Raw genomic sequence first — 13,884 nt, forward strand, 5'->3', positions numbered from 1 at the left:
TCCTCGGAGGTTAAATGACAACAGTCCTTTTTGACACCTAATGGGGGGCTCAAAGGGTTTGAGATAATGACTGATTTCATTGGAACATGCAAGATTGAATTAATAGCTCTTCTTGCTATTTAGCTATTGATTGACAGACCCCTGTGCTTGCTTGCCTGACTGTATATTAGAGCCCAGTGCTCATTAATGGCTGCTTTTTACTTTTCCTGCTTGCTGTAGTGTTTTTCTTGCTTTCATCTGGCTCTGCTGTGCCTGGAAACGGTTTGGTAATAGCAATGGAAACACGTCTGGGCTGGCAGATGGCCCGGGCATCGCTGCTGTCTGTATGGCTGTGCTGGACAGGCTGGAACTCCAGTGGGAACTCGAATTGAAGGGACTGTGACTTGTGGATGAATTCATTCAAGAGCAGGACACACCTGTGACCATGGCCAAGTCCCCAGCAGAACATATCTCGAAGCATCTATGGCAGTGATTATGGAAGGGATTGCAGCCAATGCTGAAGCAGGTACACTTCAAAGCATCTGCGGCTGTGGATGGTGCACATCAGCTTGTGAATGCAGTTTATATAATCTGATACCTGAAATTAAATTTGAAGTAATTACAAAGATGGTACTTTTTCCTGTGTTTTATAACCTAGAAATTAAGTGCCAACAGGGAATAATGTAACTTTCACAGTTTGTACTTCTCTGATAGCACAAATTACCAGGTGATGTTTCTTTTTCAACTCTTTAAATTACCGCTTGATATAAAAATTGCATTAAGGCACTTAAGCTTGATTTATAAAACTTCTGGTTACTTTCATGTAGGTACAGTGCATCGTGTGCTTGGTAAAATAGAACTTTGATCTCATGAGTAATAAATGGGATTGAAGATGTGAAAAAATTGTGGTGTTCTCTGAATGGATGAGTAGGTTGCACTGCAATATATTTTATTCAAATAGATATAGTGCCAGCATTTTACATGTGAAGTGCAGAAGCTACAGGTGCTTGGAAAAATCTAAATCAGGTTGACAAAAATACTCTGGACACGGGATCCTTTTAAAATCTATATGTTTGGTCTGATCAGGCACTTCCAGGGTATTCACACTGAAGTTCTTGCTAGGTGATTTTTTAGATTGTTAAATAAACTAGTGCCAAGGTACTACTTCTAGCATGTAATTAATTTGTGGGAAAGGGATGAATATTTTTTTTTACTGCTTCCTCTTCTGTAATAATAAGGAGGCCAAACAAACAGAAAAGAGAGGGCAAATCATTTTAGGTACCATATAAACATGACGAAAGCACAGATAACAACTGAAAGCTTTACAACAGAAATTGGAGCTAAGAGATAGCAGGGTAATAAAAATTTCAGGATGTCAGTGTGTAAAGGTTAGGATTAGTGCATTAAGTGATAGGTATGCTGGATTCCTAGGCACCTTTTAGTTGAAACCCAGTGTTAAATCAGAATATGAAGATGGGCAGTGTAATGAGGGGTGGAATTTGCATGGGTTTTTCTAAAAGATGTTGTATGAGATGACATGGAGAAATTATTGAGCTGACCTAGCAAGCAGCTTAGATCTGCACAGCTGGCAGAAACTTCCAAATAGGTGGTCTTATTCTTCATTTTACATACAGGGAGTGTGTACAAAGCATCCCACATTGACATTTCTTCACTGTAGACATCATATTGTGGGAGCAAATACCTCAGTAGAAAATACTGACCATTAATTATCCATCCTCTTTTGATGGTGATTTGCAATGTGTATGAACTCTGAGCTGTTGAAACTATGGAAGTAGCCTGATAGTGATTCGATACAAACATTCTGCTTCATAGCCATAGGAAACATGAAAAAGAAAAGTGATTTTTTTCCTTGATCATATTTGTTATTATCATAAAGTATTCTACTCACTGCTAAATTAAAATTGTATATTTTTGAATCAGGACTGGATGATCACCTAATGGTTTGGAAAATTATCTCAAGGAGAATTCTTAGTGGTTTTGTTTTATTTGCAAAGTTAAAGCACACTTAAAAGAATATTGTGGCAATATTAGAGTAGTGCCAGCATTTTGACTTCTTCTCAAATTATTACCTAACTTTTTGCTCCCAGGAGGTAAAAGCCTTAATATTTTTATGCAAAGAATCAATCCTCATTCCTATTTCTGTCAATGAAGGTAGGAATGAAGAGAATAACATAACCAGAGAGAAAAAGTTAAATTCAGTGCATTATGATTCTTTCCTGCCTCTTCTACAACTCTTTCCATCCATATTTGGAACCCCTAGAAAATATTACAAGAATTTTGAGGCAAAAATGTCTCTGCTAAGCCAAATTACCAACAGCACCACTATCATTATATATTTTTCTACTGCAAAGCAATGTCAGTTCATACTGTATATTCCCCCAAATATTCAAAATTAGAGCAGCATTTGGAGCATTAAAGTAACACTAGGAAATCTTTTTAGTGTATTTTGCAATACTTTTCCCTTTCATCCTTAACTGCTGTGAGTTGTTGTAACCATCCTGAGAAAAAAAAGGCTCTGTTAGGCATAAATACTATGATTATAATGAGAGTGATACCCTTTAAGGAAAGATGAGACAGTACTGATTCAGGCTGTTCCTGATCCTATGTCCAGTCACAAATGACAAGAACATTGTTCTTGATCTTTTACAAATCTCATTTTTGTAATGCACAAATTGATTTTTAATTGGGGAACGATCCATTTCAGAGTACTGGTTGAACTTGGAGTGAATTAATTGTCTAAAGTACTATGCATTCAGGAGCACTACCATGCTGGCCTGTAATTGAAAATAAAAGATATTTAACATTAGAGATTCAGCTTTACCTTCAGGATTTTTGCACAAACAGCAGTTAATGGAAAGGCATTCCCATGCTCTTGGCATTCCTGATGAGTATGCTTGCTCATCCTGTATTCTGTAACTCATGCCTGAGCTATGTCCATTGGTGTTGAATACAAACTGCTTTTTTGGCACCACCTTACTTTGCTCCTAGATATCTCTGCTTTGAGGCAAGAATTCATCTAGAGAAAGCCCACAGTAGTACCACAGATCCCTTTCAGCCTCCTTGTGGCCTTTAGAATAGGGTGATGTGCCTCAATGTTGTGACAGTGGTTCTGTCCCAAGTGATTTCCAAGAAAAGAACTTGAAATCTTGGTAGATAAGTAGATCCATGTGATCTTCTAATGCGAGGCAGTCACTGAAATGTTAGAGGCACTCCTTAACCAGCCTTTGTAGACAAGGTGCTTCCTTTTCCCTATAGAAAGTCTTGCAATGATAGCATAACTGGGTCAATTTAGATGGATCCTTCCTTTGTTAGTCAGCAAAACAGTGAGACACTCCTTCCCACCACAACCTCATGCTCAGTAGCTGTTATGATAAAAAATATATCTAAACATTCCGAATTCCATTTATGAATTTGGGTCATCACTCTCATTGAATACTCTGTGTTAATGAATTCCATAACTGCATTGCTTGCTATGTAAAAATGTGCATCCTTCTTCTTTGAAAATCTTCCGCAATGTTTAATTGGGAGTGTCTTGCTTTTTGAGATGCAAGAAATGGTGACTCTCTCACAGCCCACAGTACAGCAGCTCTGTCAGATCATGTCATGTGGCCAAGTAGAAGACTTCTAATGTTTTCTGTTTCCCTCATGTGGATGGATGGACTTCCATATTTTACTATATACCTGAGCAGCCTGCTGCTTCTCGCTATGATTTTTGTTTTATGGTCTGTTAAGTTTACTTTTAGGGCTGACAGAAAACAGTAACAATTTTCACTCCCTAATAATTTTCCTCAGCCTGTTCCAACTAACAGTGATTACCTGTAGCTCCCTGGCTTGTAGTGGTTCCTGCTGTAAAAATAGCCAAAACAGATAATATTTTCTCTAGTCCTTAGCTAGCGTTTTTACTCTCATAGATGAATCCCAAATAATTCCATTGATGTCAATGGAGCTACTTCATGGAGGCACTGAAACTGAAAACTGCATAATGATGCCATTAAGAGCATCCTGTTTGAGGCAGGTTTTGTTGAAGATATAATTAAAAAAAAATCCAAAAACTGAAAAGCCATCTTCAAATGCTTTTAATTTGAAGACTGAAGATTTGGGATTAAATTTGCAGTTTACACTGTGAGGAGAAATTCAAGAGGACATCACTGGGTTAGGGCATCACTTATGCTTTTTGTAGCTCCTCAGGTCATTCCCATCACATATCTGTGAACATTTATATGTAATAGTTTTAATATGCATTGTTAAGGCTGCTGCTATCATCAATTTATTTTTCTGAGATCCCATTCCTTTGTTAATACCAGGTATAGCAGGTATTGATTTTGCTCTCTCAGAATATCCATTTGTGTTGATGGAGTGGGCTCAGGGTACCTAAGTGACTGGATAAGTCCCCATAATAGCTTTTCTAGATAGTGCAGGTGTAGAGCTTTTTCTTTGAATGTGCATGGTCAAAGGACCCATGAGAAATGTTAACAGATTTGAGAATTCATTTGCTGCTTGTTGTAGTATCTGGAACAGCAAGGACGCATTTAAAGATAATTTTATTTAAATGAACAGTAGTAAAAGCAAGTAAAAATACAAATCCTCAACAAACCAAAATATGTTGTGGTTAGTCATTTCTTCTTTGGCATGGAAAAGGAGGTCAAGTTGCTATTTGAGTAACATAAGGTGCCTAGATGTGTATTAGAGAGAGTATGTAAAAACTGACACAGAATGCAGTGGGATAAAGGGAAGAAGGAAGAGGTAGCAGCAAGTTTGCCAAATTTGCTGTTGTCTCTGATTTCCCCCAACGACGGAATGTGTGGTAGTACCTGCCTAGCTGGGTGCTTGCAGACAAGGCGCACTTTGCGACAGGGTGCAAAGCCTGTGCAGTACCGAGCTGTGCCACTAGGCGGAGGCAAATACTGCACAGTTCCCACCTGCTCAGCAGGGATAGGTGTGCCGATGGCAGCGCTTTTCCCCAAAGGAGAGGTCCTTTATGGGGATGGAAAGGGAGTAGGAGCTCTAGAGGAAGTAAAATTCTGCTGGCAGCCTCATCAGTGGCTGTCTCTGAGGACAAAATTCCTGGCTTCTTGCCTTATTTTATTTCACTTGCTGTGGTGGTGCTAACTTGGTGCTGCTGCCTCTCTTGAGATGGATCCTTCAAGACACAAGGGTGCCTCACTGCCACCTCAGTGTGGCACCTCAGTGCCACTTCAGTGACCTCATGTGGTCACAGGAAGCTGTCTCCCAGATGTGTCCCATTTTCAGAATCATATTCCTAGGAATACACTTCTGGGTTCTATCACATTTGTCTCAGTTCATAAGGATGTTAATTGTACAGTAGAAAACAAACCTGCTACTTTCAGTCAAGTGTTTGTTCTCCTGGCTTGATTTGATAGAGTGCCTCTTCTAGCACTGTACATGAATTGTTCTGTGTGGCCTTAGGAGTATTTTTTTTTCTGCTCAGTCTTTGATAAAGCCTGTCTTCTATTGCTATTTTCTCTTTATGAAGCTTTAGCAAGTGACTTGAGCTTGATAAAGAGCATGGTGTGTCTCTGTTTTGTGCCTTGTTCCCTGTGGGGACTTTGAACAAGGGAACAGACGGTATTTTCTGTCAACACTGAATCTTTCCAGGACCCCCTCAGATCAACCCATTTGGATTGAGCATCCACATATCCCAGAGAGTCTTTCTTCATAGCCTTTAATACAGATTGGATCTGGCCCTCCATTCTGGGGCTTCAAGTTTTTTCTCATACCCGAAGACAGCTGTGCCCTCAGAATAATATCCACACTTAGAACCAGCTACTTCATCTTTGAACTTTGTGTGGAAGAAATGGCTGGTAACTGATGGGAGTGTTTTCCAACTAACGTTGATATCGCACTGATGCTTTGGTTGTTGCTCAGCAGCCTTTACATTAAGTGAGGACTCTTCAGCTTCTCACAGCAGCCCAGCCATGAGCAGGCTGGGGGGGTATAAGAAGCTGGAAGGGGACACAGCTGGAACCCAAATTGGCCAGACGGATATTCCATACCACAGGATGTCATATTCAGTGTATAAACTAGAGAGAAAGCTGGCCAGAGGTTTCTGCTTGGGCACTGCCTGGGTGTTGGTCTGCGGGTGGTGAACAACTCCATTGTGCATCATTTGCTTTGTATATTCCTATTCCTATTTCTCTTCCCATGTTTCTCCTTCTGCTTCTTCTTCTTCCCCTTCTTCTTCCTATTCATCTTTGTCCCTGTCTTCATCTTCATCTTTGTCTTCATCTTCTTCATCTTCATCTTCTTGGTCTTCTTCTTGGTCTTCTTCTTCTTCTTCCTCCCCTTCATCTTCATCTTCATCTTCATCTTCATCTTCATCTTCATCTTCATCTTCCTCTTCCTCTTCTTCCTTATCTTTTCTTCTACTTTCTTTTGCTTTTTTCTTTTTGTGTTCACTGCCTATTGTTATTTCCCTTCCTTTTCTCTCTTATTGAATTGTCTTTGTCACCACCCATGTATTTTACCATTTTTTCTGCATTTCTCTCCCCATCCCACTGAAGGGTGCATAGTGAGTGTGGTGCTTGGTTACCTGTCGGGTTGAACAGTGTCAGTCCTTTTTGGACCAGGCAACACGAGGAAGGAAGGACTGAGATAAAAACAGGTCTGACCAGAGCATGTTAAATCAAATTTGTTACAAGTGTCCACAGTATTAGTTAAATAGTCACTGGTCAGAGTGTTAATATATTTGCCCCTAGAGTTGTTGTGTGTTGTCCGAGTTGCACGTTGTGTAAGCACCACGTTCCCTGCCATGCTGTGTCACCCCTGGGGGCTGGCTTAAGGTCCTTCCTTGTACTGGGTAACACTGGTTTAGGAGACAGTGAAGATGCTGGTGGTGACACTGAGCTGGTGTTTGTGCTCCTCATCTCTGTGCACTGGGAGCCATCTGTTGGAAACTATTAATAAATACACCTTCTACCTTGCAAAATTTGAAGATTTTGAATGTCCTTGGGAGAATCCCTGTGGCTTTTTTCCTTGTTTCTTTCATTTTTTTCATTAAAAAAAAAATAATAAAATACCGAAGGGAGCTTGAGTATCACAGAGGACAATGAGAATTCCAGTCCAGTGCTTCTCAAACCTGCTTCTCTGGAAAGCCAGGGAGGACATGATGATGAAAAGCTTCTCCCTTTGGGAAAACATCCCAGCCCATACTGAAGGAAGGAAGCACTGTGGAGACCGGCTCTATGTGTGAGCCATATGGGAAGCACACTGATTCTGAGGAGTCAATACTGTGAAGTGGCAGGACATGCATGGGAACTGAAAGCAAGCCACTGCTGTGAGAGCAAACCCTGTTCTGTTCTTACCTCAGTCGATGCACACAGGCTCTTTAGGTGCCTATAAACCTATTCACAAAGATACTTGTCTGACTGTCTATCATGCGTGCAGGAGTAACTTAATGCCTCAGTGAAATGCCAGAAGAAAAAAGAAAACCTTAGAAAACAGAGCATACATTTTTTATTGTCACTTTTGTTAGGTGAAATAATGTAAAGTGCAAATAAATCAACATAAAATTTCAGGGAGAGAAAGTGCAGCCCAGGAGTTTACCATCTTAATTAGCCGGAGGATTAAAATTGTTTTGGAAGACCAAAACCATGAGATGTGGATTCTTTGATCTTTGTGAAGCACTTTCTTCAAGAGTTTGATGGCTTTTTCCCTGTGGAAAAGAAGCACAAAACATAGAGACCCTACTGAAAACTGACAACGCAGACAACTGTCTTTTCTTCCTAGTGTTCCTCTAGCATGCCCTGAGTCGGGCGCTGCCTGAAGAAAAGCAAACCCGACATATTCTGTCCTGTGGGGTCAATTCTAGTTAATGTTCCCCTGTTTCTGAGGAGTTTCTGCCTTTACTGAACTTGGTGAGTGGCACAGTACCTCTCCTTTCCTGCCAGGAGCACCACTCACTGGAAGAGCTCATTTGCAGCGCAAGGGCCACAGGAATGCTGGGCAGAATGCAGGTGTGTGGGAGCAGAGAGCAGCAGGCCATGCACTGCTACTCTGTCCTCTCTTGGTTGCAGTGGGAACAGACTACAGAGGCAACATAGTGAGTGGACAGAGTAAGCAGGAGTTGGTTTTTCCCAAGTTTGTTCACTTTCTTTCTTTTTGGTAACATGATGAGGCCCTTGCAGTCAGGGAGAGTGAAAGCTGTACCCCAGCAGGTTTTGCCTTGGAAATCAAATTTAATCATGAGTTTACCATATAACTTCTGAATTCCTCTCCTGTCATCTGCTGGAAGTCTGAAGGTTTTTGGGTTCTGATATGAGTAGAGAGGGTACATCAGAGCTCCACGGACATTGGAATGAGCAAGTCCCAAAGAATGGCCAAATTCATGGGCAGCAACGAGGAACAAATTGACATCTGCAACATAAAGCACATAAATGGATGTTAAAGGTATGGCATTTATTTTTGAAATGCAATTAATTGAAAGTGCAGGAGAATTTGTACATTTCAATCCATCTTGGTATGAAATCCCAGACTTTTGATCCATTATAGTTAAGCTTTCTTATATTACTGTAATATTTTATAAAAAATCTACTGATTCCCTGTATATGCATCTGGAGACCCTGAGTCTCTTTTGGACTCTGCTTTTGGTCAACATCATTCCTAGAAGCCAGTCAATTTACCTGTTCATAATTTATGTAGGAATCAAGGGCTCACAGTCCTTGTTTAGCCTGCAAAAAGTGCTTTAAATGATTGACAGAACAGGCATTATGTAGGTGTTCATGGTAATGAAGCCCTAGTAGTTAAAAAGGCAGTTGAAAAGGATAGAAATGTTAGTACAGAAGTAACACTGAAGGATGAAGAGGAATTGAAAGCAGTTCCTGTGGTTGCACTTTTCCAACATGTACAAAACTTGCCTTTCCCTTTCATCTGCACATGTGAGTTTTACCTTGATCGACATCTGACCATTTTTCATCATCATCAAAATGAGCATCTCCACCAATCCCGTCTCCAGGTGCAAACGCATGAGCCAGTGTGCCACCTCTTCCATCGAAAGGAGATCCATCACCATGCTCTGCATTTGAAATAAATCAATGCCATGAGATGAGATCAGTTGTCATATTTAGCTTCTGCAAGTAGAAGCATGCTGCTAGTTTTGCTAGTTTTGCTGGTTGCCAATCCTTAAAAAAATCTTACAATGGCAAGACGGTTGTGAAAATGAGAAGTGAGGCTTAGGGAAATACTCTCCAAATTCATGACTTAAGTTCAAATCTTGTCTTTGATGGTTTGGTCTGCTGCATATTTCATGAAGAGCTGAATATTCTTTCCCTGCGCTTTTGTCAGAAGTGTGGTTTTGAGGCAGCAGTCAGGGATGATTTCAGAATGAATACGTAATGCTTGACAACACTGTTGTTAATGTCTGAATGTGTTCCATGTGGAAAAGTGCTGGGCAATATTAGTTGTAGACATTCTCACTTGCACTGATTGCAGTGTGGATGGTGATTTTGGATAAATCACCTTGTTTCTGTAGAGATAAATTCATTTATTCCCAGCTTTGTGGTTGGGTCTCTTATCTACTTCTGTCATAGTGCAATAGGTGGAATATTGCTGTTTCCTACCTCGAGTGCAAGAGCTGGATCAGAGTTGAACCAACTGGGAAAATTTCCCTCTCCCTCATAGTGAGTCTCTGACTTTACTGAGGAGTAGTTGGGAAATGAGGTGCCATCCTGTGTCCTTTCTCCCAGACCATGTGGATGGCCCTTAGGGCACAACTAACACAGGCAGAAGAGACCTAATCCTGGTGTGTGACAGAGGATTAAAACCCATTCCAGCTTGCAGGATCATTTCTGCCTTTGACTGGGCCATGAGGTCAGGGCTCTTTATGGCACCCTAATGTTCTTCCCACCAGTGACACACAGGCTTTGGACACTTTGGTGCTCATCTGCTTGCAGGCCAGGTGTCTGATCTGCACTACCAGTCAATGGAGCTCCAGTGATTATTGTCAGTGGATCTAGAGAACAAGCCAGACAACCCTAAAGTAGGCATTTAGTTACTCTAAGCTGTCTGTCTACATGCCAGGCACACATTCAAGGTAGGCCTACGTCCATAGACTACTCCAGATCACAGATGGAAGTGACTTCTGCTCACCCCACTTTCCACGGCTTCATCTTCTGCACCTTGCTGCACTCTTGGGGTGCAACATAGGATTCCTTCTAGAAACAAATCAACCAGAAGACGCCTTCTGTGGCCAAACGTAATGCACCCCACCTGCCAAAGGGTGCTTATTCTGGGAACCAGGCTAGGTCTAGGCCTAAGTAAACCTGATTGAAGCTCCTTGAATGCAGCCTGTGGTGGCATGACCTTCAGGACCTGCAGATTTGCTGTGCAGAGCTCTTCCCAGAAGTTTGCACATTTTCTCAAGGCATAAAGTGAATATCTGAGTATCTGAGTATCTTGAATATCTGAGTTTAAGTGTTTCATTTTGGAGCTGAATTCTCCCTTCATTTCACAGCTGTGACTCTGAAAAGACTTTTCTTACTCTTTCATATGAGTAAAGCAAGTAATGCCATAGAAAGTTGGTGGCATGAGTTAAAGAAGAAGAAATTTATGCAGACTTTGATTTAATTCCTAAATCTTTGTTCTTTCTTACAGCTATGGCTATAAAAATGCATGCTTTCAGTAACATATGGACCATTGTATGTGAAAAGAACAGGTATTCTCACCACGACGTGCAAATCTAATCTCAATGTCTGCCCGGCCCGTGTCAACTCTTCGGAAGCGCAGTGGAGTCACATCACTCCATACCATCAAGGCCCTTCTGATTGCATCATCCACTTTCCTTCTGGGTAGATCAGATGTATAACTGAGAATCCTGTTAATAAAGAAAAACAGGTTAATTTCATTTAGGCTGTGAAGGAAACCCACCTGGTTAAATACGGAGGAATTCTCTTCCCCAGATAGCCTAAAACAGCACTTACTTGTATGTTAAATGTGTCTTTTCCCATCTTGGAGTTCCAGGAAATGTTTGGTATTCTGCTACATCAGGCATACCACATCTGGGCATTTTCATGATTCCTTCTGTTTCTGTGTCTAATTTTCCAGTTACAGTCAGGTGGAAAAACTTCTGCATTTCTTTAATCCTTTCTTCTATGCTTAGGTTTTGTGTTTTTGACAAAATTGGAAAGAATGTATCAAGATATTTCTGGAAGAGTGGAGCGAAAAATAAAGATTACTGCGTATGTCTGTGATATTTTGGTAATTGCATTTTATATTGGTTTGAATTGTTTCATCATCCTGCATCATCCATGTCTTGTTTTAGTTGTATCTTTCCATTTCAATTTACCAAATTCTGCTCCCTCAGTAGTAGAGATCAGCATATATAAAAGGAATTGTAACAGCAGTGAAACACTGTAAGTAAGAAATCCTTTCAAGTTACCACAATTTACTGAGCATTGCAATCTACAGCCTTCTAAAACAATACACATAAAATTTTTGACTTCTTTCTAAAATTGCACGCTCCCCTTTATTTACTAGTTGGAACTTGGTCTCTTTCTAAAGTTAACCTTAAGAGGTTGAAGCTCATCAGCAAGTTTATACTGTTTTATATCACATCTGCAGAAACTGTTGTTGTAATGTGAGACAAGGATAATATGAACAGGTAGGAAAGGAATGTAGAAACTGACCCAAAAATCAGATTATTCATAATGTAGTTTTGTTTCTCCCCATGTAACATACCTTTACTTTCTCAAGGTCTATGCTGCTCCATGACCCTGGTCTTGGTTGTACTGGAAAAGCAGGAGTCTCAGGCAGGAAGACGAGAGCACAAAGCAGGAGGTAGTGCATGGTGCCCATGTTGATGAGGAGCCTTGCTGCAGCAGAAAGAGTTTGACTTTCTGTCTCCCAAGACCAGAGCTAAAACCCTTATATAGATCCTTATAGCTCCAAGCAGCAATTACCCATGTGACTCACTTTTTGGTTTTGTTAGTGTAATGTCATCAATGCTTTAAGAAGTAAATGAAATCACGTTAAACAAATCTTTCCTGTAACTTCCCTGTTGATGTCACGTCACAGCTAGCAGCCAGCTTTGTCTCTCTCTTTTCATATTATTCCAGTAGTGAAACCACAGGGTCATAGGGAAATTCACTTTCTGTAACTTTATCAGTGCAGTTACTGTGTAATCACTTCACACTGTGCTTTTCCCATGTTCCTTATACACAAAGGCATTTTGTAAGAGCCCTTTGGCTGCCTGCCTGTATCAGTCGAAGTAGAGGCAGACAGGAGATGGGTGTGAGCAGTGTCTCACTGAAACCACTGCCATTACAGCTCTCCTCACTTCAGTAGACTTTCAGAGGTTCCAGCAGTTCAGGAGACAGCTGTTTAAAAGCACCCTATAGAACTAGGAGGACATCAGATGCCTTTGTCCCTTTACTTCCAATTGGGATGACCTATCAGAAGAATCTCTTCACATTTGAGAACTTGTTATAGAATATAGCTTACAAGAGTAGGTGAAAGCTCTCAGGGGAAAGAGAAGAGCTTTCCCTAACAAATATGGAGCTATCTTAGATGTCCTGCTGTACCAGTGCAACCTGAGAAAGCTGCAAGAAGCACTGATAGAGCAGGGCAGCTGTAACCTCCCTGGCCCCCCGATGCCAGCACTGGTCCCAGCTTCACTCTGCTAAATTCCACTGGATAGTTTTTGAGGCCTGGAAACACCAGTCCACGGCCTGTTTACGATTTTTATCTCAGGGTGCAGTTTTGGGACCATATTACCTCTAATCTGAAAGGAAATGTGCATAAATAGGAAAAGAAGGTTGATATTTCTCACACTAGGAGAGCTCTTTATGGCTATAGCTGAACATGTATGGAAGTGTTTGTGGGTTATTAGCTTGTATCCAATGTACTTCTGACTGATGTGATCAGAAAGAATTTCATTTCAGAGAAAGATGATCTATACCTCACACAGCTGAATTATGCAGGAGAGGACTGCAGTACACAGCAATGTCTGTAACAGCTGCTAAAGGAATGACACTGTCACCTACTATTGAAAACAGCCTAGTTACTGACATGTGATCATTTCAGTATGTTTTTGTACCTTACAGAAAATCAATCCATGTCCAAATGTTAAGGCCTGATTTAAAAAAATCTAAACATTTTATTGCTAGGAGTAGATTCACCTCCTTCCTCAACAGCTGCCTTTATGTCTGACTGTGGTAATAAAGTTGGATCTGGACCAGGTTCTGGGTTGCAGGAGATGAGGATGTGTTTAAAACACTTTGAACTCCGTGACTCCAGTGTGTGGGACTGGTTATTTCCTCATAGACACAAGAGGAATCTAAAGGCTTCAGAGCTGATGGACTGTTGAGCAACTTACATATTTCTTTGACTGGGCTATGAGCAAAACTAAAAAGGAGAGTATAAACCCAAGAGCCTGATGAAAAAGGACAAGCTTTATGCTGTATTTCATTTTCTGCTGGAAGCTTGCCATCTCTGATTTATTTTTCAAAAAAGTGAGAATATTTTGAAGAACTGTAGGCTTGAATGGACATTTTAAAAATTCAGTGAAAAGAATTTTCATTACTTTGGGCTCGAAATCAGCATGAATACATCAAATTCCGATAAGGTCAATATCAAAAAGGAACAGGTTCTGTTTCTTTAGATTTAGCTGTGTGAATTTTGCAGACTTTATTGCTTTGTCTTGGTCTTGAATAATAAAAAATATTATGGTTGAGGAAAAATAATTTCCTACAAAAACATCGTAGTCATGTGACTCGTATTCAGCTGAGAACCTTTGTCTGTGTTGGAGAGTATGACCTGTGTAAACAAAGGTCAAGAAGATCCAAAGTAGCATTGTAGAGATATTTAATAATAGAAGATGCTGTAAATTCCGTTAAGAAGACTTACAGCATTGCCATGGAAAAGTTTATACTG

The 13,884-nt window shown here is 40.6% G+C and overlaps 1 protein-coding gene across 1 annotated transcript; it reads right to left on the reverse strand.

Annotated features, from left to right (window-relative positions):
• Nucleotides 1-7,464: 7,464 nt before the first annotated feature.
• On the reverse strand, nt 7,465-11,929 carry MMP7 (matrix metallopeptidase 7). Its single transcript, XM_038139942.1, has 6 exons — nt 11,692-11,929; nt 10,935-11,158; nt 10,680-10,828; nt 8,906-9,031; nt 8,212-8,373; nt 7,465-7,672 (listed from the first exon to the last, which is right to left on the reverse strand). Exons 1-6 carry the CDS (start codon nt 11,806-11,808, stop codon nt 7,650-7,652), a joined length of 801 nt encoding a protein of 266 aa, XP_037995870.1. The 5' UTR covers nt 11,809-11,929; the 3' UTR covers nt 7,465-7,649.
• Nucleotides 11,930-13,884: the final 1,955 nt, after the last annotated feature.

Source organism: Motacilla alba, chromosome 1 (assembly GCF_015832195.1).
Source record: "Motacilla alba alba isolate MOTALB_02 chromosome 1, Motacilla_alba_V1.0_pri, whole genome shotgun sequence".
Lineage (NCBI taxonomy): Eukaryota > Metazoa > Chordata > Aves > Passeriformes > Motacillidae > Motacilla > Motacilla alba.

What these genes read in the sequence shown, in the direction of transcription:
- MMP7 (XM_038139942.1), bottom strand. Translation starts at nt 11,808, where the DNA reads ATGGGCACCATGCACTACCTCCTGCTTTGTGCTCTCGTCTTCCTGCCT. An exon ending in TAGACCTTGAGAAAGTAAAG is followed by an intron (nt 11,159 to 11,691) that starts GTATGTTACATG and finishes CCACTCTTCCAG; the next exon opens with AAATATCTTGATACATTCTT. An exon ending in AAGACACATTTAACATACAA is followed by an intron (nt 10,829 to 10,934) that starts GTAAGTGCTGTT and finishes CTTTATTAACAG; the next exon opens with GATTCTCAGTTATACATCTG.